At 38.4% G+C, this 22,054-nt stretch overlaps 2 protein-coding genes across 2 annotated transcripts in view; one reads left to right on the forward strand and one right to left on the reverse strand.

The window, feature by feature from the left end:
• CLN5 (CLN5 intracellular trafficking protein) overlaps positions 1–22,054 on the forward strand; it is a 57,777-nt gene that overhangs the window by 13,079 nt on the left and 22,644 nt on the right. The gene's annotated exons all lie outside the window — the stretch shown is intronic.
• Positions 510–19,034, reverse strand: FBXL3 (F-box and leucine rich repeat protein 3). The gene is made up of 5 exons (XM_047853626.1): positions 18,666–19,034; positions 14,804–15,152; positions 13,068–13,190; positions 9,523–9,694; positions 510–3,063 (listed from the first exon to the last, which is right to left on the reverse strand). Exons 2-5 carry the CDS (start codon positions 15,149–15,151, stop codon positions 2,420–2,422), a joined length of 1,287 nt encoding a protein of 428 aa, XP_047709582.1. The 5' UTR covers position 15,152; positions 18,666–19,034; the 3' UTR covers positions 510–2,419.

Consider the following 22,054-nt stretch of genomic DNA (forward strand, 5'->3'; position numbering starts at 1 on the left):
TAGCCCAGATTACCAAGAGAAATTGAAGTTATCTTCTGGAAGCTGTTAAGACAGGAAATGAAAATAATTTCAATAGTTTAAGAACTAGTCTGATTGTAGGAATTTATATAAAACATTTCTCTATGAAAAGGATACCTGGGTTCAAAGGACTTTGACTAAGAATTCTATTTCAAAATCTGTTTTATAAATTCTTATTCTAAAAACAAAGAGCCTATTCTTTTTAATTTAACCATTTTCTGTATAAAATGTGAAAAATAAATTTATATTTCATGGCCAATTTTTATTTCCTATCACTTTAGTCATCAGAACTTATTTCTAAGAATAGATTTCATTTACCTTATCTTACATCTTTATAACAGTCATCCTACCATAAACTTATTCAAAATTAAACATTGTATTCATCAAATATAAATTTGAAACTAAACCCATAAATCTGTAAGTTTATCTTGTTGTAAAACCAAATATGTAGGTTAGTGTCATTTTTAAAAACTATTAATAATACAACAGCATTAGTAACTATCTTTATTCTCAAATTGATAAAAGCATTTAACATATATACTTTACAGTATAAACAAAGTAAGTGCTATGCATTTTGCTTATAAAGTGACTTAAAGTATTTCAAGCATTATATAATTCAATTTGTACAAAAAAGTAAATTTCCGAATAAAGCTTTGGTTAGTAGAACTGATTATGCACTGTCAAATCCATTTTCCAAAGTTGTTCAAGGGAAAAAAGGCTTCATCCACTATCACATGTATTTCTTGTACAAAGCTTTTTAACTATTTAGTAAGGGGAAAATATTACAATAATTGCTTTTAATTTCCCAGTCTGGGGATCAACCTTTTTTATTCTCATTTACATGTGGCCGGAACACCATGACTTTTGAAAAGTATAAATTAGGTACAAAATCACCTTTTACTTTTTTCTTAGGAAGGTGATCTATTTAAAAAATAGATTCGATCTGTAAGACTGATAGCTTCCATTATTACCAAGATGCTTTCTAAAAGTTTCAAGCATTACTAGATTATTCCATTGGGGATAAATCACTTCTAATTTCCTTTAGGAAGGTAATATCTACTAGCACTAGTGCTCAGAATCAAAGCTTATATAATATCTAAAAACAAAAACAAAACTAAATGTAGCCCCAAACTTAATATTCTTATAGCAATGTATGTTTTACCATTATTCATATGAAAATAATAAAAATGCTACCTAACTTAAATAATATAAAATAGCGTTGTAACCAAATTAACAATCACAAAACTGCAGACATTTTTCTATTAAAATTTTCCAGTCCACTGAGCAATATTTACTCAAAAATATGATTATGAACTTAAATATATCCTCTTTTAAGTTCACTTGTTTATACTGAACAAGTGGTGCTCCTTTTATGATTTTTGAAAATTCTACTGACATAACTATTTAATTCCAAAATGGAAAATGAACCATCACTAAAATTCACTGGAGAATATTCTTTCATGGAAATAATTTATAAACATTTTAAAGTTCTACCTTTAATTATTTCAATTTGGCTTTTTTAAATAGATAAGCTTTTCATTTCAATTACTGTATAATACTTCAAACCTAGCTTAAACAAAGATAAACAAAACCAAGGAGAACTGGCAAAGCATTCCTTGCTTTACATAGGATGCCTCAAAGTGTCACATACATACTAACATATCACAGAAGAGAATTTATATGGTTTAGCAGATTATAGAGCAAACCTGAAAGTTTATACAAAACTAAACACTGCCTCACTTCTATTCTGTTTATTTTCTTTTAATTTGATCTTGGCTCTGTTTATTATCTGTCTATAATAACCATTGTGTGACACATACCAGTTTTCTAAGAAATCCAATTACTTATACATACCTCTTCAAACAGCTCTGTAACATATTTGAGAACATTCAACCAATCTCTTTCATTTAATATGATACAGCCTACATTTTTCTCACAAAATGCTCACTGTCCTGAGCTATATTAAACACCTTATAACAGGTGTATGTATAACTGAAGACCCTAAAATGTCAAGTTTACATTTAAAAAAAAATGCATAGAGAACATAACATTTGGAAAACTTCTTAGTACTCACTTCTCGGATATTATAATATATAGGTGTTGTTTCTTTCAGACTGTAAAATGTTTCATCTTTATAACTGACTTACTTTCAGATCTGAGCCACAGTTTAAAAAATTTTTCTGAGATTTGACTGCTGTTAGGCTAAAGAAACAGATGAAGTTTTCTGACCAAAACTGGTCCATGGGTCTTCCAATAAACAATCCTTATATATTCAATGCAGATATCAAATTTCCATGCCACAAAATAGAATTACATCAGAACTATAAGAAATAAACTCTTATCATAATACAGTATTCTTAACGTAAAGGTGCTATTCATCATGCCCTACATCATTCAGTCTTTACCAAGTGGGCATCATGTCTGGAAACCACACCCTACCAAGATGCTTGGACACCTCCCAATGGATTTGCTCCAGGCTATATTTTTGGTCAGGAATTAATACTTCTTCCATAATGGATAATTGAGACAGGCGGCCACCACACATCTTCACAAACTCAACAAAGGCACTACATGAGACTTCACATTCCCCTAGTCCAATAGCTGACAAATTTTTACAACGTTCTGCAATGCGAATTAACTCTTCATCAAGTGGCCGTAAGCCATTAGCACACACTACTAGTTCAACTAGTCTAGGGCATGTCATTCCCACACGGCCAAGCACATCTTTGCTTACTGATCTCCCAAAGTAAAGATGGGTGGCAGGTATTTCATACCGAAAGAATGGATCAAATTCCTCTTCATATAAAAAAAAATACATCACTAAGTTCACTTTTGGTGAATGTCTGATGAAAGCATCCCAGCTGCTTTTCTGAATAGTATGGAAGTGTGTCTGTCCAGGATTCTCACTGACTACATCAATGCGCAAATGTTCTAATCGAACGTGTTTTTCAGAAGATAAAGCCAGCAGCAATTCATCACTTAACAAGTGGTAATTCAGGGCCAGTTCACGTAAGCCGTGACATTGATCAGCCACACAAAGGATACCTAGGAAGAAATAGTGTCTAATTATTTACAAATTTTTGTACGAGTTCATCACCTGTTCAAAAAATTTAATCAAATGCATGTCTCAAAATTTTGCCATATTTCCCTATCATAAAGCTATACAATTTAAAATTTAGTTATATGGTTGAAATAGCAGAAAGTCACATTTAAAAACCTACTACTAAATTTGTCTATAAGAAAATGAGACTAATTCTAAACCTGATACCATAAAAAGAAATAAAGCTCACTTATAAACTTACAACAATTATAAATTTGTTTTACAGTTTATTTATTTAGAGAGAGAGAGAGTGCGAGTAGGGGAGGGGCAGAGAGAGAGGGCGAAAGAGAATCCCAAGGAGGCTCCAGATGCCAGTGCTGAGTCCAATGCGGGGCTCGAATCATGAAATCGTATGACCATGACCTGAGCCGAAACCAAGAGTCAGACGCTTAACCAACTGAGCCACCCAGGTGTTCCAACAATTATAAATTATTAATAAATACAGATGACCCTTAAACAACACAGGGATTAGGGGCACTGACTCCTGTATAGTTGAAAATCTATGTATAACTTTTGACTCCTCACTTAATTACTAATAGCCTAGTGTTAGCCAGATGCCTTACTGATAACATAAACAGTCAATATATATTTACTTATATTCTTACAACATTCTTACAATAAGAATACTACATTCTTACAACAAAGCTAGAGAAAAGAAAATCATAAAAGGAAATATATTTACAGTATAATATTGTATTTACTGAAAAAAATCCACAGGTATATGGACCCACAGTTCAAACCCATGTTGTTCAAGGATTAGCTACATGTACCATAACTAACGTTTACCCCAGTAATGCATGGACAGTGTTATATTTTTTTTAAAAACTGATTACAAACACCAAACCTATAGGTTAAGCAAGAAAAATTACATGATCATCACTACAGAGTCCAAAAGACATTTTTGGAAATTAAAAATTTAATTCTAATTAAAAAGAAAAAAAAGGTAAAGCCACATAAAAGAATCTATGTAACTAAAACATTTGAAAGGTTGTTAAAAAAGATTTCTATCGGGGCTCCTGGGTGGCTCAGTCTGTTAAGCGTCCGACTTTGGCTCAGGTCATGATCTCGCGGTTCGTGAGTTCAAGCCCCGCATCGGGCTCTGTGCTAACAGCTCAGAGCCTGGAGCCTGTTTCAGATTCTGTGCCTCCTGCTCTCTTTCTGACCCTCCCCTGTTCATGCTCTGTCTCTCTCTGTCTCAAAAATAAATAAACGTTTAAAAAAAAAAAAAAAGATTTCTATCAAGGGAGCAAAATTTTTTTAACAGCTTATTAGTGTCTAATAAACTCAACAAATTTCTCAGAAAAAAATACCAAGATACCACTAGATAAATGAGTCAAAGGTAACCAGTTCACATTAATGGAAATAGTAATTATAACTAATAAATTCTTAACATATCCAGAAAGCAGTTCCATAAATGGTCCCTATACTTAGCATGCTATGCTTCAGAACTGCCCAAACCCCTATCAAGCAGTTCTTACCAAAGGTCAGCATCTGATTTCTGAAATGGCCTAATACTAAAATTCTACCCCAGACAGCCTATAGTACTTGATAAACGACCCATTCAAACCATTTCTTTCTGGTGTTTAGAAACAAGGATAGGAACAAAACACACATCATATTATCTATTATTTATTGTACAGTATGATATGTCAGGTACTAAATATACTCAAAAATCTAGAAAAATAAATTATTTCAACGTTTATTTATTTTTGGGACAGAGAGAGACAGAGCATGAACGGGGGAGGGGCAGAGAGAGAGGGAGACACAGAATCGGAAACAGGCTCCAGGCTCTGAGCCATCAGCCCAGAGCCTGACGCGGGGCTCGAACTCACGGACCGCGAGATCGTGACCTGGCTGAAGTCGGACGCTTAACCGACTGCGCCACCCAGGCGCCCCGAAAAATAAATTATTTCTATTTTGAAGTTGATGCAACTAAAGACAAACACAAACTGAGTGACTCTTAAGTTCATGTGCTTAACTACTGCTTGAGAAGTGACAAGACAGAGGCACCAATAAGCCAAAGCTTAAAAGCAGTGGGAGGAGAATACAGGCAACAGAATCAGTAAAGAGGTAAACTGAATCACCAGTGTAAGAGTCACCAAAAGACATCTGTGCTTTACTATTCAGCCACTACAAAGTTTCTGTTCTCTACAAGGTTTCTGTGTACTTTGAAATAAACCTTCATAACCTGAGCACTTCTGTTCTTTGCAATCCTATAAAGTTTGATATAAAAAGAAAATAAATACACAGGGAATGGAAACCAAAGATGCAAATAAAAGAAACTGAGATATCATTTAGTAACTATTAAAGCAGTTGTGGCAGGCATAATTCTAAAAGTCCAAGTCCCCAAGATTCTACAACCTAATCCCCAGCACCTGTAATGTGAGGAGATACCACTCCCATGATTATATTATATAGCACAGTTGGCTTTAAAACAAGATTGTCCAGGCAGTTCTAATCTAATCACATGAGCCCTTTAAAAGCTGAGTTTTCTTTGGCCAGTTTCAGAAAAGAATTCAGACTCACAGCTTCCCTGGCTAAGCAGAGAAGCTAGCTAAGCAATGGCTATATCTGTGACCTACAGAGCTGTGACACTACCAAAGGAGTGCTGGTTTAACGTGCTAAATTTGTAGTTGTTGGTTATGCAGCAATAGGAAACTTAATTAAACAGTTACTATATAATTCAGCAATTCCACTCCTAGGTATATACCCAAAAGAAATTACACCATTTATCTACACAAAATCTTACACAGGAATTTTCATAGCAGCATCATTCATAACAGTCAAAAGGTGGAAACAATGCAAATATCCATCAAATGATCAATAGATAAATGTGGTACAATCCATACAATGGAATATTATTTGGCAATAAAAAGAAATGAAACACTGATACATGCTAAAAAGTGTATAGAAATTCATTGTTGGTACTATTGTAAATTCACACAACTCATTTAGAAGAAAATATAGCAAAAAGCCGTATATAAAAAAGATCTGGACCCACTGATCTACTTCTTCCACTTTACCATGTGTCCTATGGAAGAAACTGGTAGAAGCAAACTGCTTCGTGCCAAAATGGTTCATTTTTTAAATCACAGCAAAAATGTAGAAACAAGTATCCAACCTTAAAAGAATTATAAGACAAATGTTGGCTTACCAACAACATAGAACACTAAGTAACTAAATGTTCATTAGTTCAACTAATAATGAGTGTCAAGCACTGGTGCTAAGATGGTAAAGATGCAACATGAACAAGACATCCTTATCATAATAGCAGGCAGCAGAGAATTAAACAAGAATGCTCTGGGTGTCCTAGCAAGGGGATCAGGGAAGATTTCCCAGAACTAACACAGTGAGAAATAAAGAATTAGAAGTATCAAACTAGGGCAAAAGATAGGGGAGAAGAAAAGTGAACTTTATTTCCTGTGTGAACACCCACACATGGAAGAAACACAAGCATTCCAAGAACTGAAGCATTCCAAGCCTTCAGGTCAACATACAGTATGCAAGTAAGGTAACATCTTAAAGGATGAAGCCCCATAGAGACGCAAGGGCTAGATCATATGGGACCTTGTCAGCCTCAGTAAGGAGTTTGGATCTTATCTAAAGCATAGTGAGAACATTTGAAGAAAACTGGAGAAAAATATCTGATTTATATTTTAGAAAGATTACTCTGTAGCATAGAAATCACATTAGAGAAGAATAAGCTGCAAGTTAGGAAATCAGTGTAAGAGGGTACTGCACAAAGATTACAGAGACCTGTACTACAGGAGTAAGAGTGGAGATGAAGAAGGCAGAGTGTCTTAGTTCAAGCTGCTTAACAGAATACCACAGTAAGGGTGGCTTAAACAATAAACATTTACTCTTCACAGTTCTGGAGCCTGGAAGTCCAATCTGGATGGTCAGGTTCTGATGAGGACCACAACTCTTCCTGGCTTGCGGATAGCCACCTTCTTGCTGTATCTTCACATGGTGAAAAAGAGATCATCTCTCTCCTGCCTCTTCTTATAAGGGCACTAATGCCATTTATGAGACCTCCACCCTCATGACCTAACTATCTCCCAACCGAACTCCAAATACTACCACACTGCAGCTTAGAGCTTTAGCAATATGAATAGAAGGGGATCAGAATAAATCATCAGTCCACAGTGTAGACTCAAGGCCTATTTCAATGATGGAATCATCAGACCTTGGTGACTGAAAGGATGTAGAAAGTAAGGGTAGGAAGAATCAAGGATGTCTGTCAGGTCCCTGACAACCAGATGGATGGAGCCATTTACTGAGATAGCACAAAGGAAAAAGCAAGAGATTTAGACAGGGGGAGAAGAAAGTTCATTCATCTGAAGCACCAGTGAGATATTCTAGAGGAACTGGGCCACTGGCAGCTCAACACATAGCTCTGGAGTTCCAGAGACACTGTAAGTGGGAAGTATTAACATACAGAATGTAACTGACACAACAGATGATGACGACAGCCCAGAGTTTACATAGTAAAACAAAAAAGGACTCAGCACAGAACACAATGAAACACCAAAATTTAAGGAATGAAAAGAGAAATCAGCAAAAGAAATGGTAGGAACAATCACAGAAGAAGGAAAACGACATAATATGGTATCAGAGTCACTCACTAGCGTTGAATGGTGCCTAAACATCAAGCAGTAGATAATTGTAAGGACTATATAAAATAGGAGAAAAGTTTGATAAAATATTCAGTGACTAAAGAACAGAAAAAAAATCCTTGATTTCAACTTAGAAAAAGAAATAGTTTTTGCATAGTCCCAATATGCAAAATATGGATAGAAAGTAAATATGCAAATATATTAAATTTTAAATTATAATCGTCTAAGGTTATACTCTTAAATTTAAAAGTATTTGAGGTGTACAACTTGCCCAAAAGCCATGAGGTAAGACCAAGCAAGTTTATACTACCCTCTCAGAATTGATGTGTATATTTAATAAAAGTAAATTAACATGAGATGTACCAGGATAAAAAGAATAATGAACTCATAGTCTCACTGAGAACCCAGAGACCCAAAAGCTCTCATAGAGTGTGGGAAGTGCTGAAGTTACATTCAGAGTGCTATGGAAACAACACATGGTGGTTCTAAACCAGAGAGGAGAAAATAAGAACAAAACCAGATCATCTGAGTTGAATTCTGAAGGCTGGCCTGGACTTGGCTAGATGAAGAAGTGGGAGGAAAAAACATATTCCACAAGTACAGTGTACTAACCACACACACACAGGTACAAAGAACCTTAGTTATTATAGGACTCAAGTAAAAGCTACACATGAATGAGTAGCAAACAAGATTAAAGAGATAGGTGGAGGTGAGGATACAAAGGACCTTGTACAGTATGAAGCTACGAGGTATGGACCTCACTCCCATGGCAACCCATACAGTAAATAAAAATGTGACCAAGGTCATGTAAGAAGTAACTGCCAAAAGTCCATTCTTCCTAAGTTCCAGACTGTTTAGATTATCACCTTCAGTAAAAATCTAGAAGTGGCAGAAGCAGCTAGGGAAATACTGCAATAGACTAGCCATTCCTGTCACCAAGACCTTCCCTGTAGGAGACAAAGAACACTAAGAAATCTCCATCCAAGAAGAAATCACTTTCTTGGGGGAAGTCCGGGCTTTAGTCATGGCAAGAAGGTAGGAAGTATTTTGTAAAGATATCAAGGATTTAACACTGTCTTTTAAAAACGGGTTTCCCAAGTAACACAGCCAAAAGACTGGGAGGGATGTCAACAGTGGGAGGATATGTCAGAAGTGAAGCATCAGAAAGTAATAATACTAAGTGTGAGTTTATACTTATTTTATAATACAAACTATTTGGAATTTAAATAATCTGAAACTGAATAATGCAGTAATGCTTAGAAAATTCTATGTAAGAAAAGTTGGAAAGAGCTTTCACAATGCTATTCCCCATTTGATGGGTTCTTGGCTCCAAGATTCAAGTTAGGAAAAGGGTTATCTTGCAAAATGTTAAGGTGGCAACTTCAGCACAACTCTCCTCCCTCTACATAGTGAGAAGAAAAACAATTATGAGATTGCTCTGATTCAAAACCTACCCTGCTGGCTCAACTACAATTAAAGAAAGTTCTATATTATCTAAAGGGCACCTCAGGCAAATCTAATACTGTCCTTTTTTTTTTTTTTAATCCGTATTCTAACACAGTTTGGACACAAGCTGACAAGTAAGAGTAAAAAATAAGTTGAAAATAAGTGTCTAGGCTAGGAATGTTACAGAAATTTATGTTACTGTATCATGACATTAAAAATGTTTATGCAAAAGGGATGAAATAATCATATTAACCCACCCTCAAGGTTAATGATCAGTTTTTAATTCGATAAATACATCAGTCCATTTTAGTAAAATGTTACCTGGCAAAAAACACAACATACCTGCTGGAGAGACATGAGGACAGCTGCTCATTTTCAGCAGCTTGAGTGTATCGCTGTTGTTGGCCACTAGTACCTTGAGGGATGGATCATCTACTGGGGTATCATCTATCTTAAGCGACGACAAGGATTTGGAATTTACAAACACTACTGTCAGTGCAGAAATAAAGTGAGACTAAAAAGCAAAAAAATGGAAACAGTTTCAACTTTCAGGCATGAGAATTGAGGGGTGTTCACATAAAACATATAGTTCACATATAGTTCATCTGAACCCTAATGATGTATCCCATAACTGTTTTAGGGGTAGCATCCTTTCACTTTGTTGGGGGTATGGTAAAAAAGGGAGGTGACTATTTGCTGTCTTTGAGAAAAGTCTTTTTACCTGTAGCAAAATGAAATTTCAAGCCTCTAAATCACAATAATCACTGGTAAGTAAAAAGTAAAAAGATGAATTACAGAATCGGGGATGAGAATACCTCCAGTGTTTTGTAACACTGAACTGCATTCTTTTTTGGTCTAATAGTTAACCATTAAAATAGTAATAAAATTACTAGCATAATCATTAGAAATTAGAGTATCAACTCAGGCTCACTTGAAACAAAAAAGCTCACAGAAAATTTGATTCTAAAATAAGCAAAATCATACCTAAATAAAATTCCAAGTTTAAAACTCCTTTAAATATGTTAAATTATCTACAGTATTTTCAAGCCATTCATTTTAATGTATTTTTCCACAAATATACCAATTATTATTCCATTTATTATATACATGTAATTATCTTTTGGACACAGAATCTGACCTCAAGGAACCACTGTAGGGCAACAGGAATTAAAGCATGGTCAGAGTATGTAACGTGGAATCAGCTAAAACCAATGGACAAAGGATCCAGGAGTAGGAAAGAGAGGTCAACATATGCTCCAACACCTTCCTCTACATAACTAATCTCACCCTCCACTTACCTTTATAAATTCACTACAGCAATGAAAAGGAATGAGGGCAAGCTAACAGCCAAGAAAGTACAAAGAAACACCATTTGCATGATCACATTTGCTAACTTAATTTTCCTCTACAATTAAATAACTGGTTAACTACTTAAATTTTGATTAGGTAACTTTTTGCCTATTTAAATGTTAACTCTTTCTAATATTTTCACCTCAAACTCAATTATACCTTGTACAGTCCCATTTCATTAGTATACTCATGACTGCATCCTCATGACTGCATCCCTGCCTTTTTTTTTCCATTTCCCTCAGATTTATCTGAGGTCAAATATACTTCTTTCATGTTTTCTACAGTTCTTCCAGGACTTCCAAGGTACAGTAACACCCTACTTCAATCTTCTACAAGAGCCAAAATGGGGCGGGGGGTGGGGGGGGCGAGGTGAAGAACAACGTAAGCATCTTAGGCCCATTTAATAAGGAAGGAAGCCATCCCAGATGCATCATAGTTCCCAAAGACAAAACTACTTCATGTAACTACAGTACTAGTACTAGATCTGTATAATGATAATCTTGAGTAACAAGAAAAAAAGGAAATTAAATTTGTTCAGCATACCTTTTCATGTGGTATATTTTACTATACCATATCTATTTGTTTTTTTAACTATGGTATGTACACAGAAAATCAATTCAAAATATATCATTTCCCATATGAAGCTTGAACAAGGTGCTACTATACCATGTCAGTCAGTCCTCTGACTTAATAAGAATCTCCTGGATGTCTCATAGGAAGGGGAAATTTGAAACAGGGAATGTAACCCAAAATTTCCAAGTTTCTTAGATGATTTTTATGCACATTAAGTTCAAGAACCTCAGTGCTCCGACTCACGTACTTAGAATCTTAAAATGCTGAACAGAATCTCTTACCTATTTCCCTTATTTTATAGGAGGAAAACGTTTTAACTCAAATGTATGTATTTATTATTTTTTTTTTTAAATTTTTTTTTTTCAACGTTTATTTATTTTTGGGACAGAGAGAGACAGAGCATGAACGGGGGAGGGGCAGAGAGAGAGGGAGACACAGAATCGGAAACAGGCTCCAGGCTCCGAGCCATCAGCCCAGAGCCTGACGCGGGGCTCGAATTCACGGACCGCGAGATCGTGACCTGGCTGAAGTCGGACGCTTAACCGACTGCGCCACCCAGGCGCCCCTCAAATGTATGTATTTAAAGAACCTTTTTAAACACCAATTAAGACTTTGAAATCAACTGGTGATACATTTGTTACAAATATTCCATTCCATAACCACCTGAGTTATAATACACACTCAACTTAGTACTATTTCTTCCTGAATCATTCTAGTAAATTAAACTGTTAGATATGTAAAGGGGTATCTATATCTTACTTTGCAGTGTACTCTGAAAAAAACCTTTCAAATTACTGTTGCATGCTAACCTACCCAACATTAGTTAACACACTCAGGAGGCCTTTATCAGCTGCCTTCTAAAAATGCACCTATTTTTTTTTCTATTTTAAGAGTCTAGTTATTAGAGACACTATCTTACTATACACAGGATCATGTTAGAACATATATATGAACATAAATAGTTCACTGTTCACCAAAAAAAAAAAAAAAAGCTTTCTTTAAATAAAATCTGTAAAGGGGTGCCTGGGTGGCTCAGTCGGTTAAGCGGCCGACTTCGGCTCAGGTCATGATTTCGCGGTCCGTGAGTTTGAGCCCTGCGTCGGGCTCTGTGCTGACAGCTCAGAGCCTGGAGCCTGTTTCAGATTCTGTGTCTCCCTCTCTCTGACCCTCCCCCGTTCATGCTCTCTCTCTGTCTCAAAAATATATTTAAAAAAAAAAAAAAAAAAAAAAGTTAAAATAAATAAATAAATAAATAAAATCTGTAAAGTAATCCAAGTATACTAAATTTGCTCAGGAATAAATCTATACACAATTACCAGAAGATTTTATAAATAAGCTATACCTGTTCTCACTACTGGCACTGTCTACTTTTCTTTGATTGTAATTTCACAAATCTGCTCTGAAAGTCCAAAAAGGAACTGCTATACGTCTTTTTCCTAATTTGCTTCTCAGTTTTAGTCACTTTTAGTACATCTCTTTGCTGAATCCTCTGCAAATTCACTCACTCTTTAACTTTTCCCATCAAGAAGCACAAGGTGATCAGAAAAAGGAAAAGCTTTATTAAAACTCCTATTGCGGGGCGCCTGGGTGGCTTGGTCGGCTAAGCGGCCAACTTCGGCTCAGGTCATGATCTCGTGGCCCGAGAGTTCGAGCCCCGCGTCGGGCTCTGTGCTGACCGCTCAGAGCCTGCAGCCTGTTTCGGATTCTGTGTCTCCCTCTCTCTCTGATCCTCCCCCGTTCACGCTCTGTCTCTCTCTGTCTCAAAAATAAATAAATGTTAAAAAATTAAAAAAAAAAAAAAAAAACTCCTATTGCCTGACATTCTAAATAAATAGTAACTAGTTTTCCATTATGTATACTATTTTTCTTACACTCCCATGGTCACTACAAGAAATGACCACTACAAGGGCAGGGCTTCTATCGGATTTCTCAGTAACTGCCAACAACATAAAACCAGCAAATACCTTTGGTAAATCCATAAAGCTTGGCCGAGCCGTTGAAATAAGTCCAAGTGTTTTTAATGAGCAATTTACCAGTTGCGATAATATATCACAAGCTGCTTCAGCTGATTCTTTGCTGCTGTCCACCTTAGAAAAGAACACACCATTTACCTATGCATATATTTACATTTCTCTGTGTAACCTTAACTTTACAGAAGAAACAGTTATTAGTTTATTACATTACAAATAATCTCCATCTAAGAAGGAATGATGTGAGAGCAGACAAGACTAGTTTTGGCAAAGAACTTGAATTAAGAACCACTGCTTTATCTAGGTTTAATGTGACCTGTTAAATAAATGCTAGCTATGGGTAATCAGGTATTCATGTGTTACTTTTCAAAAATTATCAGGTAGGTTAAAGATTTAGTAAACATGCCTACATTCCATTATTCATCCCCAAAACAAAATACTATAAGCCTCTGTACTCCTATAAACCACTGTGATTCCTTAAACTACTCTAGACATCTCAAAAAGCCACCCCACTTCAATTATCTCATCACTGCATGAATTCCAGTATGTCCCTTCTGGCAATGAAAAGAAACACACGGTTCTCTTTCGCATTCTTCCACGTCCTTTTTTCTATTTCTCTCTAAAATATATTCATCTAAACCTTTTACATAAAATTTCTTAGGGATGCCTGGGGGGCTCAGTCGAGTAAGCATCCAACTTCGGCTCAGGTCATGAGGTTTGTGAGTTCGAGCCCATGCTGGGCTCTGTGCTGACAGCTTGGAGCCTGGAGCCTGCTTCAGATTCTGTGTCTCCCTCTCTCTCTGCCCCTCCCCTGCTCATGCTCACTCACTCTCTCTCAATAACAAACATTAAAAAAATTTTTTTATCTCCTTTTTCTTTGAAAACCCCATATCATAAAGCCATCAATAAGCAGAATTCAGTCTCTATTAAACAGTAATAGCAATTAAGTTTTAGTCAATCATAATCTCCATTTTTTTTTTAAGAAAGTGAACACAAGCAGGGGAGATGGGCAGAGGGAGAGAGAGAATCTTAAGCAGGCTCCACACTGAGCATGGAGCCCAATGCGGACTTGATTCCACAACCCTGGGATTATGACCCGAACGAAATCAAGAGTCAGACGCTCAAATGACCGAGCCACCCAGGCACCCCTTCACATTTTTTATTTATTTTATTGTATATTTTTTCCTCAAACTTATTGAAAATAATTCAATGTGACTGACAGCTTTAGTAAATGATTTATGCTTATTTAGTAGCTGCTTCTGTTCTTTTAATAAATTATGAATAATTATGATAAAAATAACTATGTTAAAAATTATGATAAAAGTAACAGCTGGAATTAGTTCTGCAGCTTCTAAATGATATAAAAAGTATTTTTTTTAATGTTTATTTATTTTTGAGAGACAGAGACAGACTGGGAGCAGGAGAGGGGCAGAGAGAGAAGGAGACACAGAATCCGAAGCAGGCTCCAGGCTCTGAGCTGTCAGCACAGAGCCCAACACGAGGCTCGAACTCAAAAACAACGAGATCATGACCTGAGCCGAAGTCGGATGCTTAACCGAATGAGCCACCCAGGTGCCCCTCTGCAGCTTCTAATGTATACAACAATTCTAATCATTAAGAACTTTCTCTAAAAAGGCAATATTTTAAAAACATGAGAACATATTTTGGCTTAGGATAAAAAAAGCCACTGAATATACTTTATTTTTTAAAAGAAGGATTTAAAGTATTACCTTGAAGCTGACATATTGCAGATGGTTTGAATGTCTTTTAATAATCTGTTTGATCAGCTCCGGGTGTGTAGCTTTCAAGTAAGATGTAGCTGGCTGATTCAGTTCAAATTCAAAACATCTCCACAAGTCAGGCATGTGAAATACCTGGTTCCAGTTGCGGCAAACTTGTGAAGCATGAGCCCGGTCAAGAAGAGGCAAATACTTAAATACTTGGAGAATAATGTCCTGAAGGAGATTACCCCAATCACAAGTCTGAGATTGCTCATTTGTAGTCCTCAGTTTCTTAGATTTCTCTGCAGTACCTTCTTCTGATAAATTATGGTCACTATCTCTTCCTCCTCGTTTCATCCTATTCAGAAAAATGCATCATTTTTTTCATACTTAACTTTTGAATAGCAATAAATCCAACATTCGTTTTGCCACTGAGATACATATATGGATGTTTATAAATGCAAACACAAACATGAGGAACTGGACCAGTAATTCAAGAATATCAAAACAAAATATAATGAAAAGTGCCAGTGGAGACCAACTGTTGTTTTACAAATTCTATACAGGTATTTTTAAACATTTGTGTTTATACTGTACTACTGGCAGGGGGAGGGAGAGATATCATGATTTTGAAACTAAACCAAAAATTACAGTCAACTAAAAGCAATATTAAAAAAAAAAAAACCCTACAGTGACACCTGCTAAAGCTTTCTTAAGTCATCTAAGGATACCTGCTATATATGAGTTCTGGAATTCAAGGAACCACAGTCCCAGGAATCTCTAGAGAAGATACGAATTAAGTAGCCAATAGACCTCTCCACGTTGAATAGTCTGTAATATGTTACTGCCAGACACAATCTCTACTTAAGATAAGCAAACCCATCCCTACTATGCATGGTTTGGTCTGAAATGTGGTTTCTTCTTCCAACACATCTCTTAGTATGGCAATGTTTACCCTAAGTTGTATTTCCGAAAGATAGGTATATGTTTATTCTGTGTATTTGTACGATCTTCATTGCATTTGTTTCTTTGGAATAGTCTTATTGCAAAATAGTAGTATGGTTAAAAGAATGGGCTCTGGAATCAAGCTCCCTGGGTTTGAATTGTGGCTCTACCTCTCCCTGGTTATGTGGCCTTGAACAAATTATTTGGCCTTCCTGTGCTTTGTTATTATCCCCACTTTGTAAAGTGGGGATAATAACACACAGGATTCTTGTGAGGAATTAAACAGTAGGGCTTAAAAAGAGACAGAGGATGTTGAACTCAAATACAGGAAAGTAGTCCAGTATTAAAGACTTTAAAGTGTATGACAAAGAAATGAAACGTGTGAGAAAATACAAGAACACATGCTTATATATGAGGAACACACACTGGTGCTGGATTCACCACACTAAGGTAGTAACTAACCATAATTAAGTGGGATTATACTGTACCGTATTATATAAATACAGTAGTAGGATGATAGTGGTGGCATTACAGGTGATTTTTTTTTTTTTTTTTTTTTTTGGCCAGAGAGAGCACAAGCAGGGGAAGGGCAGAGAGAGATGGAGAGAAAATCCCAAGCAGGTTCCACGCTGTCAGCACGGAGCCCAAGGTAGGGCTCCAACTCACCAAACCGTTGAGATCGTGACCTAAGCTGAAATCAAGAGTTGGATACTTAACCACCAAGCCACCCAGGTGCCCCTATCTCATGCACATTCCTTTTGACGTCAATGAATTACATTGTAATCAGACAAACAGGTCTTGTTTTGATTTGTTATCTGGAAAAATAAGTTTTGCAAACTAAGGGGGGTAATTGCAGACTACTCACTAGTACCCCTTTAGTTTAGAGCCTGCGACACTTTTATATCTACAGAGTAGTTCTGGCAGAGTGGTAGTTTGGATTTGGAGTCATAGCTTTTGAAAAGGATGGCTTGTGGCTCCAACTCCCTTCTTCTGGCATATCTGTGTATAAGAATTTGATTCCTGTGTGGGATGAAGGATGTGTATGTGTATGACTCTTAACCAAATAGATCTCTGTGGGATCTCTTTACCCAATAGCTAGTAAAACTTGTGAAAGGGGACTGGGGGCTGGAAGGAAACAAAACGGCAAAGCCTCCTGGCCTTCTTGCCGTTAAAATCTGCCCAGGAGATCTCAGCATGTATGCAATGAATTCCTCATTGATCCTACTTCCAAGTCTGTGAGTTGGATGATGTAAATGAAGTGAAGTAAATGATGTATATTCTACTGAGCAAGGAGAGAAGAAAGGAGAAAACAGAATGACAAAGGTGATGGCAAGAGGGTAGTTTTATGGAACATTAAAACTTACTTGTGAATCTGAGAATACGTTTTGTAATGTGTTCAGTGAAAAGGTAGTATAATCCACAATACAACGTTTAATATAAAAAAAATCTTTTCTAGTAATAATGTCCCACTAGAGGTTGAGGTAACAGTGTCATTATGACCCATTTTTCTGCTTTACCTTACCCTGAAGGCTTAATTTTAGCATAGAAAATATGGGTCAAAGAACAAAGAACAAAATCATAATGTGGCGTATAATTTCTCTAACTACCTGAAACTACTCACAATTTTGAAATACGGAGATTCAAAAAAGAATCAAACTGTCTTTATAATTTCTTCTCCTTAGTAGAGCACCCAAACCAGACCTCTTCAAGGCTCCAGCAGTTCAATTTCAAATTGCAACTTTTCTAGGCCCCAAATAATTGATGCAACTTAGCTCACTAGAGCATTTGGTGAGGGACTGATATTATGAAGCACCAAAAGGAAAAACAAACAAACAAACCATTAATGAGGAAAAACTAGAGTAGTTGAGCAGCACAGGGAGTCACTGAACTAATCTTAATATTTCCATACCCTCGGAAAGTAGTAGTAAATTTGTTCATCAGAGAAAGAGTGGAGAATACTTCAGCTGTGTGTCCATCACTGTATTAAACACTTTTAGTAAACTGTGCATTTAGTAAACTGTAGCACTTTTAAAAGCCCATTTGCACACAGCTCTAAAAAGCTTGTTTTGGCATCACATTTCCTTTCCATTTGCCTAATATCAAAATTAACTTGCATTCTTTGGCTGGAATACAAGAAAAAAAAAAAAAAACAGTGGGACGAGATTAACTCTCAGAACTAGATGGTACGAAGAGTATGGTGGCGAAAATGTGGCTAGGTGTCATCTGTAGATAACTCGGAGTTGATGGCATTTTTATAAATATTTCAAAAGAAGGGGACAAAAAGACTCTATTTATAAAAGATCTGGCTCACTGAATGAATTGGACATCAGCAGCAACAAAATAATAGTAATCTAACCTCTTGGCTTGGAGACGTAGGTCAATCACTGAATAGGCTGCTTCCTGATCCCCGTGGCCAGCCCCACCTGAACCCGCTGCCCACGCCTAAGGCAGGCGCCAAGCGGCTCCTCCTCACGAGCGACCAAGTTTTCCACTGGGCTCCGGGACCGGGACGTCCCCTCCTCCCGCGCCACCTCCACGGATTGGCTCTCCCTGACGTTTCTCACGCGCTCTACCGTGAGCAGTGTTTTGACATCTTTAACGCCCCTCGTTTTTTCAAGCTACACGCACGGGCACAGCCCACGCCGGGAAGAGCCTGGCAGAGCGCGGGCTCTAAGGTGCCTGTCGCCAACCCTGCCAAGGGTAATAAAACCGGGCGACAGCAGCCGCGAGCCCGCATTCACACCACGCCTTGTTGACATGTTTTGAAGCAGGCATCGCGGGGAAACGCCCCCAAGCAGGCTCTAAGGTCTGGGCGCCGCGCCCGGGACCCCGCGCCCCCGATCCGCCCTGCCGCCCACGAAGGTCGGCGGACCCACCCCAGCCCCGCAGTCACAGCGGGGCTCCGGCCCTGCCCCTCCGCCGTTACCTGCTGCCGGGGGCGGCTTCCCCCAAGCACCACCCCGGGCTCCGAGGACGGCGGCGGCTGGTCCCGCGGCTCTCACATGAGGCCCCCAGGGAGCCCCGCTTCGCGCTCCCGCCGCCGCGACCCCCCACGCTCAGCCCGCATCCGAGGCGCTGGTCCCGCGGCGGACGCCAACGCGGCTCCACCTTTGCGGTTCTGGCTGCTCCAGGAGAAGCCTCCTTTCTCAGTCCCACGCAACCCGCGTTCTCCTTCCGGGACCCCTCGTAGCTGCGAAAGCCTCCTTCGGCGACCCGCGGCCACCGCGTAGGGCCCCGCCGCCTCGGCCCACACAGCGACTCCAAAATGGCGCCTGGAGCTCGCGGCCGCGCGCTTTCCCCGGCGCGTCTCCGCCCGTGGGGGCGAGCGCGTGTCCGCCGGGGCGGGCCCGCGGAGGGAGGGGGAGGGCGGGAGTGGGTCGCGCCCGCCGAGAGCGCGCGCCGCCCGGGCAGATGGGGCCCTTCGCCTCTTGGTTCCAGGAGAGTGGGCAGCTTTCCTCCCTGCAACGCTACTGCTACCCTTAGGGGATTTTTTCCTTTTGAAGCCAGTGTGGGAGGGCTGGAGCTAGCTAGATGTCCAAGAGACTATCTGCTGTCGAAACTGGAAAGTTTAGGGAGGTGGAGCAGGAAAGGAAAAAGGAGGGAGTGTCTCTGAGCCTGCTGCATCCAGCAGCTGGTTCTCCGAGGCAGAAAGACAAACTGTAGCTGCTGACCGCTGACATACCTCTGCACCGAGAGGCTCGACCTGGAATGGCCACGACAGCACCACGGAACTCAAGGGGTTAAAATACAGGCTCTAAAAATTTACACACAGCATATGTACATAAGGTGTTCTTAAAAACTGCGAGGAATTATCGCAGAATGGTGGCAGTGTTAACACTGGGATTGCAAATGATTTTTATATTTAAAATATTTGTATTTTCTAATTTTTTAAAACAATTTTTATCATCGTTATTACTTTTTAAAAACCACTTATAAAGGAGATAGACTCCTGGGACGCCTGGGTGGCTCAGTTGGTTAAGTGTCCATCTCGACTTTGCACAGGTCATGATCTTGTTCATGAGTTTCAGCCCTATATGGGGCTCTTTCCTGACAGCATGGAGCCTGCTAGGGATTCTCTCTCTTCCTCTCTCTTTCTTCCCCTTTCCTGCTCATGCTTGTTTGCTCGCTCGCTCTCTCTCTCTCTCTCAAAATAAATAAACTTAAAAAGAAAAAAGTAGATAGACTCCTGAAGTTTGTAAAGCTTTGTGAAACATAATAAGGAAAGCATAAAGGACTAAATGGCTATTTAAAAAATAACCCACAAGTGAAGCCTTTTATCAATCCAGGCATTTTTGTGTGTAAGTGCTACCAACTTAGCTTGTTTTAACAGTTTGGATTTGGGATACTGGGTTTTCTTAAAGTGAGAAATGTCCTTACATACAAAATCATAACTTGAATCATGTGTCATTCCTCCTTTCTCCCTCAAAAATAAAAAGAAAGTAATTTTTCACCCAGAGAGGTCTTGTCAATGATCTGACCCATATGTAAGAGACTGGAAAGCAGTGATGCCCAGAGACCGTTCTACTCTTCCATTGCAAAAATCGAGCTAGGAAGCCATGTGTAAAATTACATTAAGATTCAATGTGGGAAAATTCGGGTGTTTTTTGTTAAGGGCCTGGTATCTGATCAACAGATCAAGTTGAACAAAGTCTCTAGCAACGTAATAACGTGGATGTACCTGAACTGCAACATTTTTTAGGTCCCCCTCAGTGACTAAATGATGAAGAGTAGTAATAGGAAGTTATTAAAACTCTCACACTCCCAGTTGTAGTCCCTTTTAAAATCCTCTTCCTAGTCTATTCTCTCCCTAAAGAAGGCGAGGATGGGGCGCCTGGGTGGCGCAGCCGGTTAAGCGTCTGACTTCAGCCAGGTCACGATCTCAGGGTCCTTGAGTTCGAGCCCCGCGTCAGGCTCTGGGCTGATGGCTCAGAGCCTGGAGCCTGTTTCCGATTCTGTGTCTCCCTCTCTCTCTGCCCCTCCCCCGTTCATGCTCTGTCTCTCTCTGTCCCAAAATAAATAAACGTTGAAAAAAAAAAAAAATTAAAAAAAAAAAAAAAAAAGAAGGCGAGGATCTTGACACATTTTATGTATTGAATGTTCCCTCTCCTTCCCTATTACTGTGTTTTAATGATTTTATTTGACCTTTTTGCAACTTGTGTTTTTTTTTTAATTTTTTTTTAACGTTTATTTATTTTTGAGACAGAGAGAGACAGAGCATTAAAGGGGGAGGGTCAGAGAGAGAGAGAGGGAGACACAGAATCTGAAACAGGCTCCAGGCTCTGAGGTGTCAGCACAGAGCCCGACGCAGGGCTTGAACTCACGAACCTTGAGATCATGACCTGAGCCGAAGTCAGACGCTTAACCGACTGAGCCACCCAGGCGCCCTGCAACTTGTGTTTTAAAACTTGTGTTTATTTTTAAATCAGTCAATACTTATTTACATTTATTAGTTGTATTAGTCAAGATCAATGCCATTTTAGGGGAAGGAAGAAGAAGGTGTATGTGGGATAGTTTGGTCCAGCACAGAAGAATGTGTTATTGCTAATCCTGTTTAGCATTGCCAATATATGTGATAATAAAAGGCATACCAATATTTAGTCAGCATTATTATTGCTTTTAAATTCTCTACAGACAATGTACCCCCTCTACCAGGGACGGGCTATTCCCACTACCTTCATGAGGAAATAGACATAATAAAATACTTTTGGAAGCAATATAAATTTGAAATATAAAATTTTTGCATGAATAAATGAGATCATCATGGAAAAAATTGACATTTAAAATTTTTATTAGGTGCCTACAGTATTATTTTCATGTGTGAATGAGGATAATAGAGACCATTTTTATCAGCATTTGACGTTGTATTTTTTTCCATTGCTAAAGATGCTATAATTCTGACATATCACAGTCATGTTACGTATGACAATTTACAGACTTTTGTTCACCTTGGCACTCCACTGATTAAGATAGGTTAGGTTATGTTGAGTAGCTCCTAAAACACTATTTTGATTCCTTGTTTTAATGACTTTCACAGTTTTTAGGAATATTGCTTCAGTATTTTGTATAGTTTTCCTCAATCGGGGATTGTCTCTTGTTTTTCTCATGATTAGACCGGGAGGAAGATCACAGATGTATGAAGTACCATTCTCATCACATCATGTCAAGGCTACATGTTGTCAAAAGGACTTAATCCCTCTTGATGTTCATATTAATTAGGGTGAGGTCAAGTTGCTCCACTGTAAAGTTACTTTTTTCCCTCCATTTCCCTACTTCACCGTTTGGAAGGAAATCACTAAGCACATCTCACACAAAAGG

The sequence above is a fragment of the Prionailurus viverrinus genome, chromosome A1, assembly GCF_022837055.1.
Source record: "Prionailurus viverrinus isolate Anna chromosome A1, UM_Priviv_1.0, whole genome shotgun sequence".
Taxonomy (NCBI): domain Eukaryota; kingdom Metazoa; phylum Chordata; class Mammalia; order Carnivora; family Felidae; genus Prionailurus; species Prionailurus viverrinus.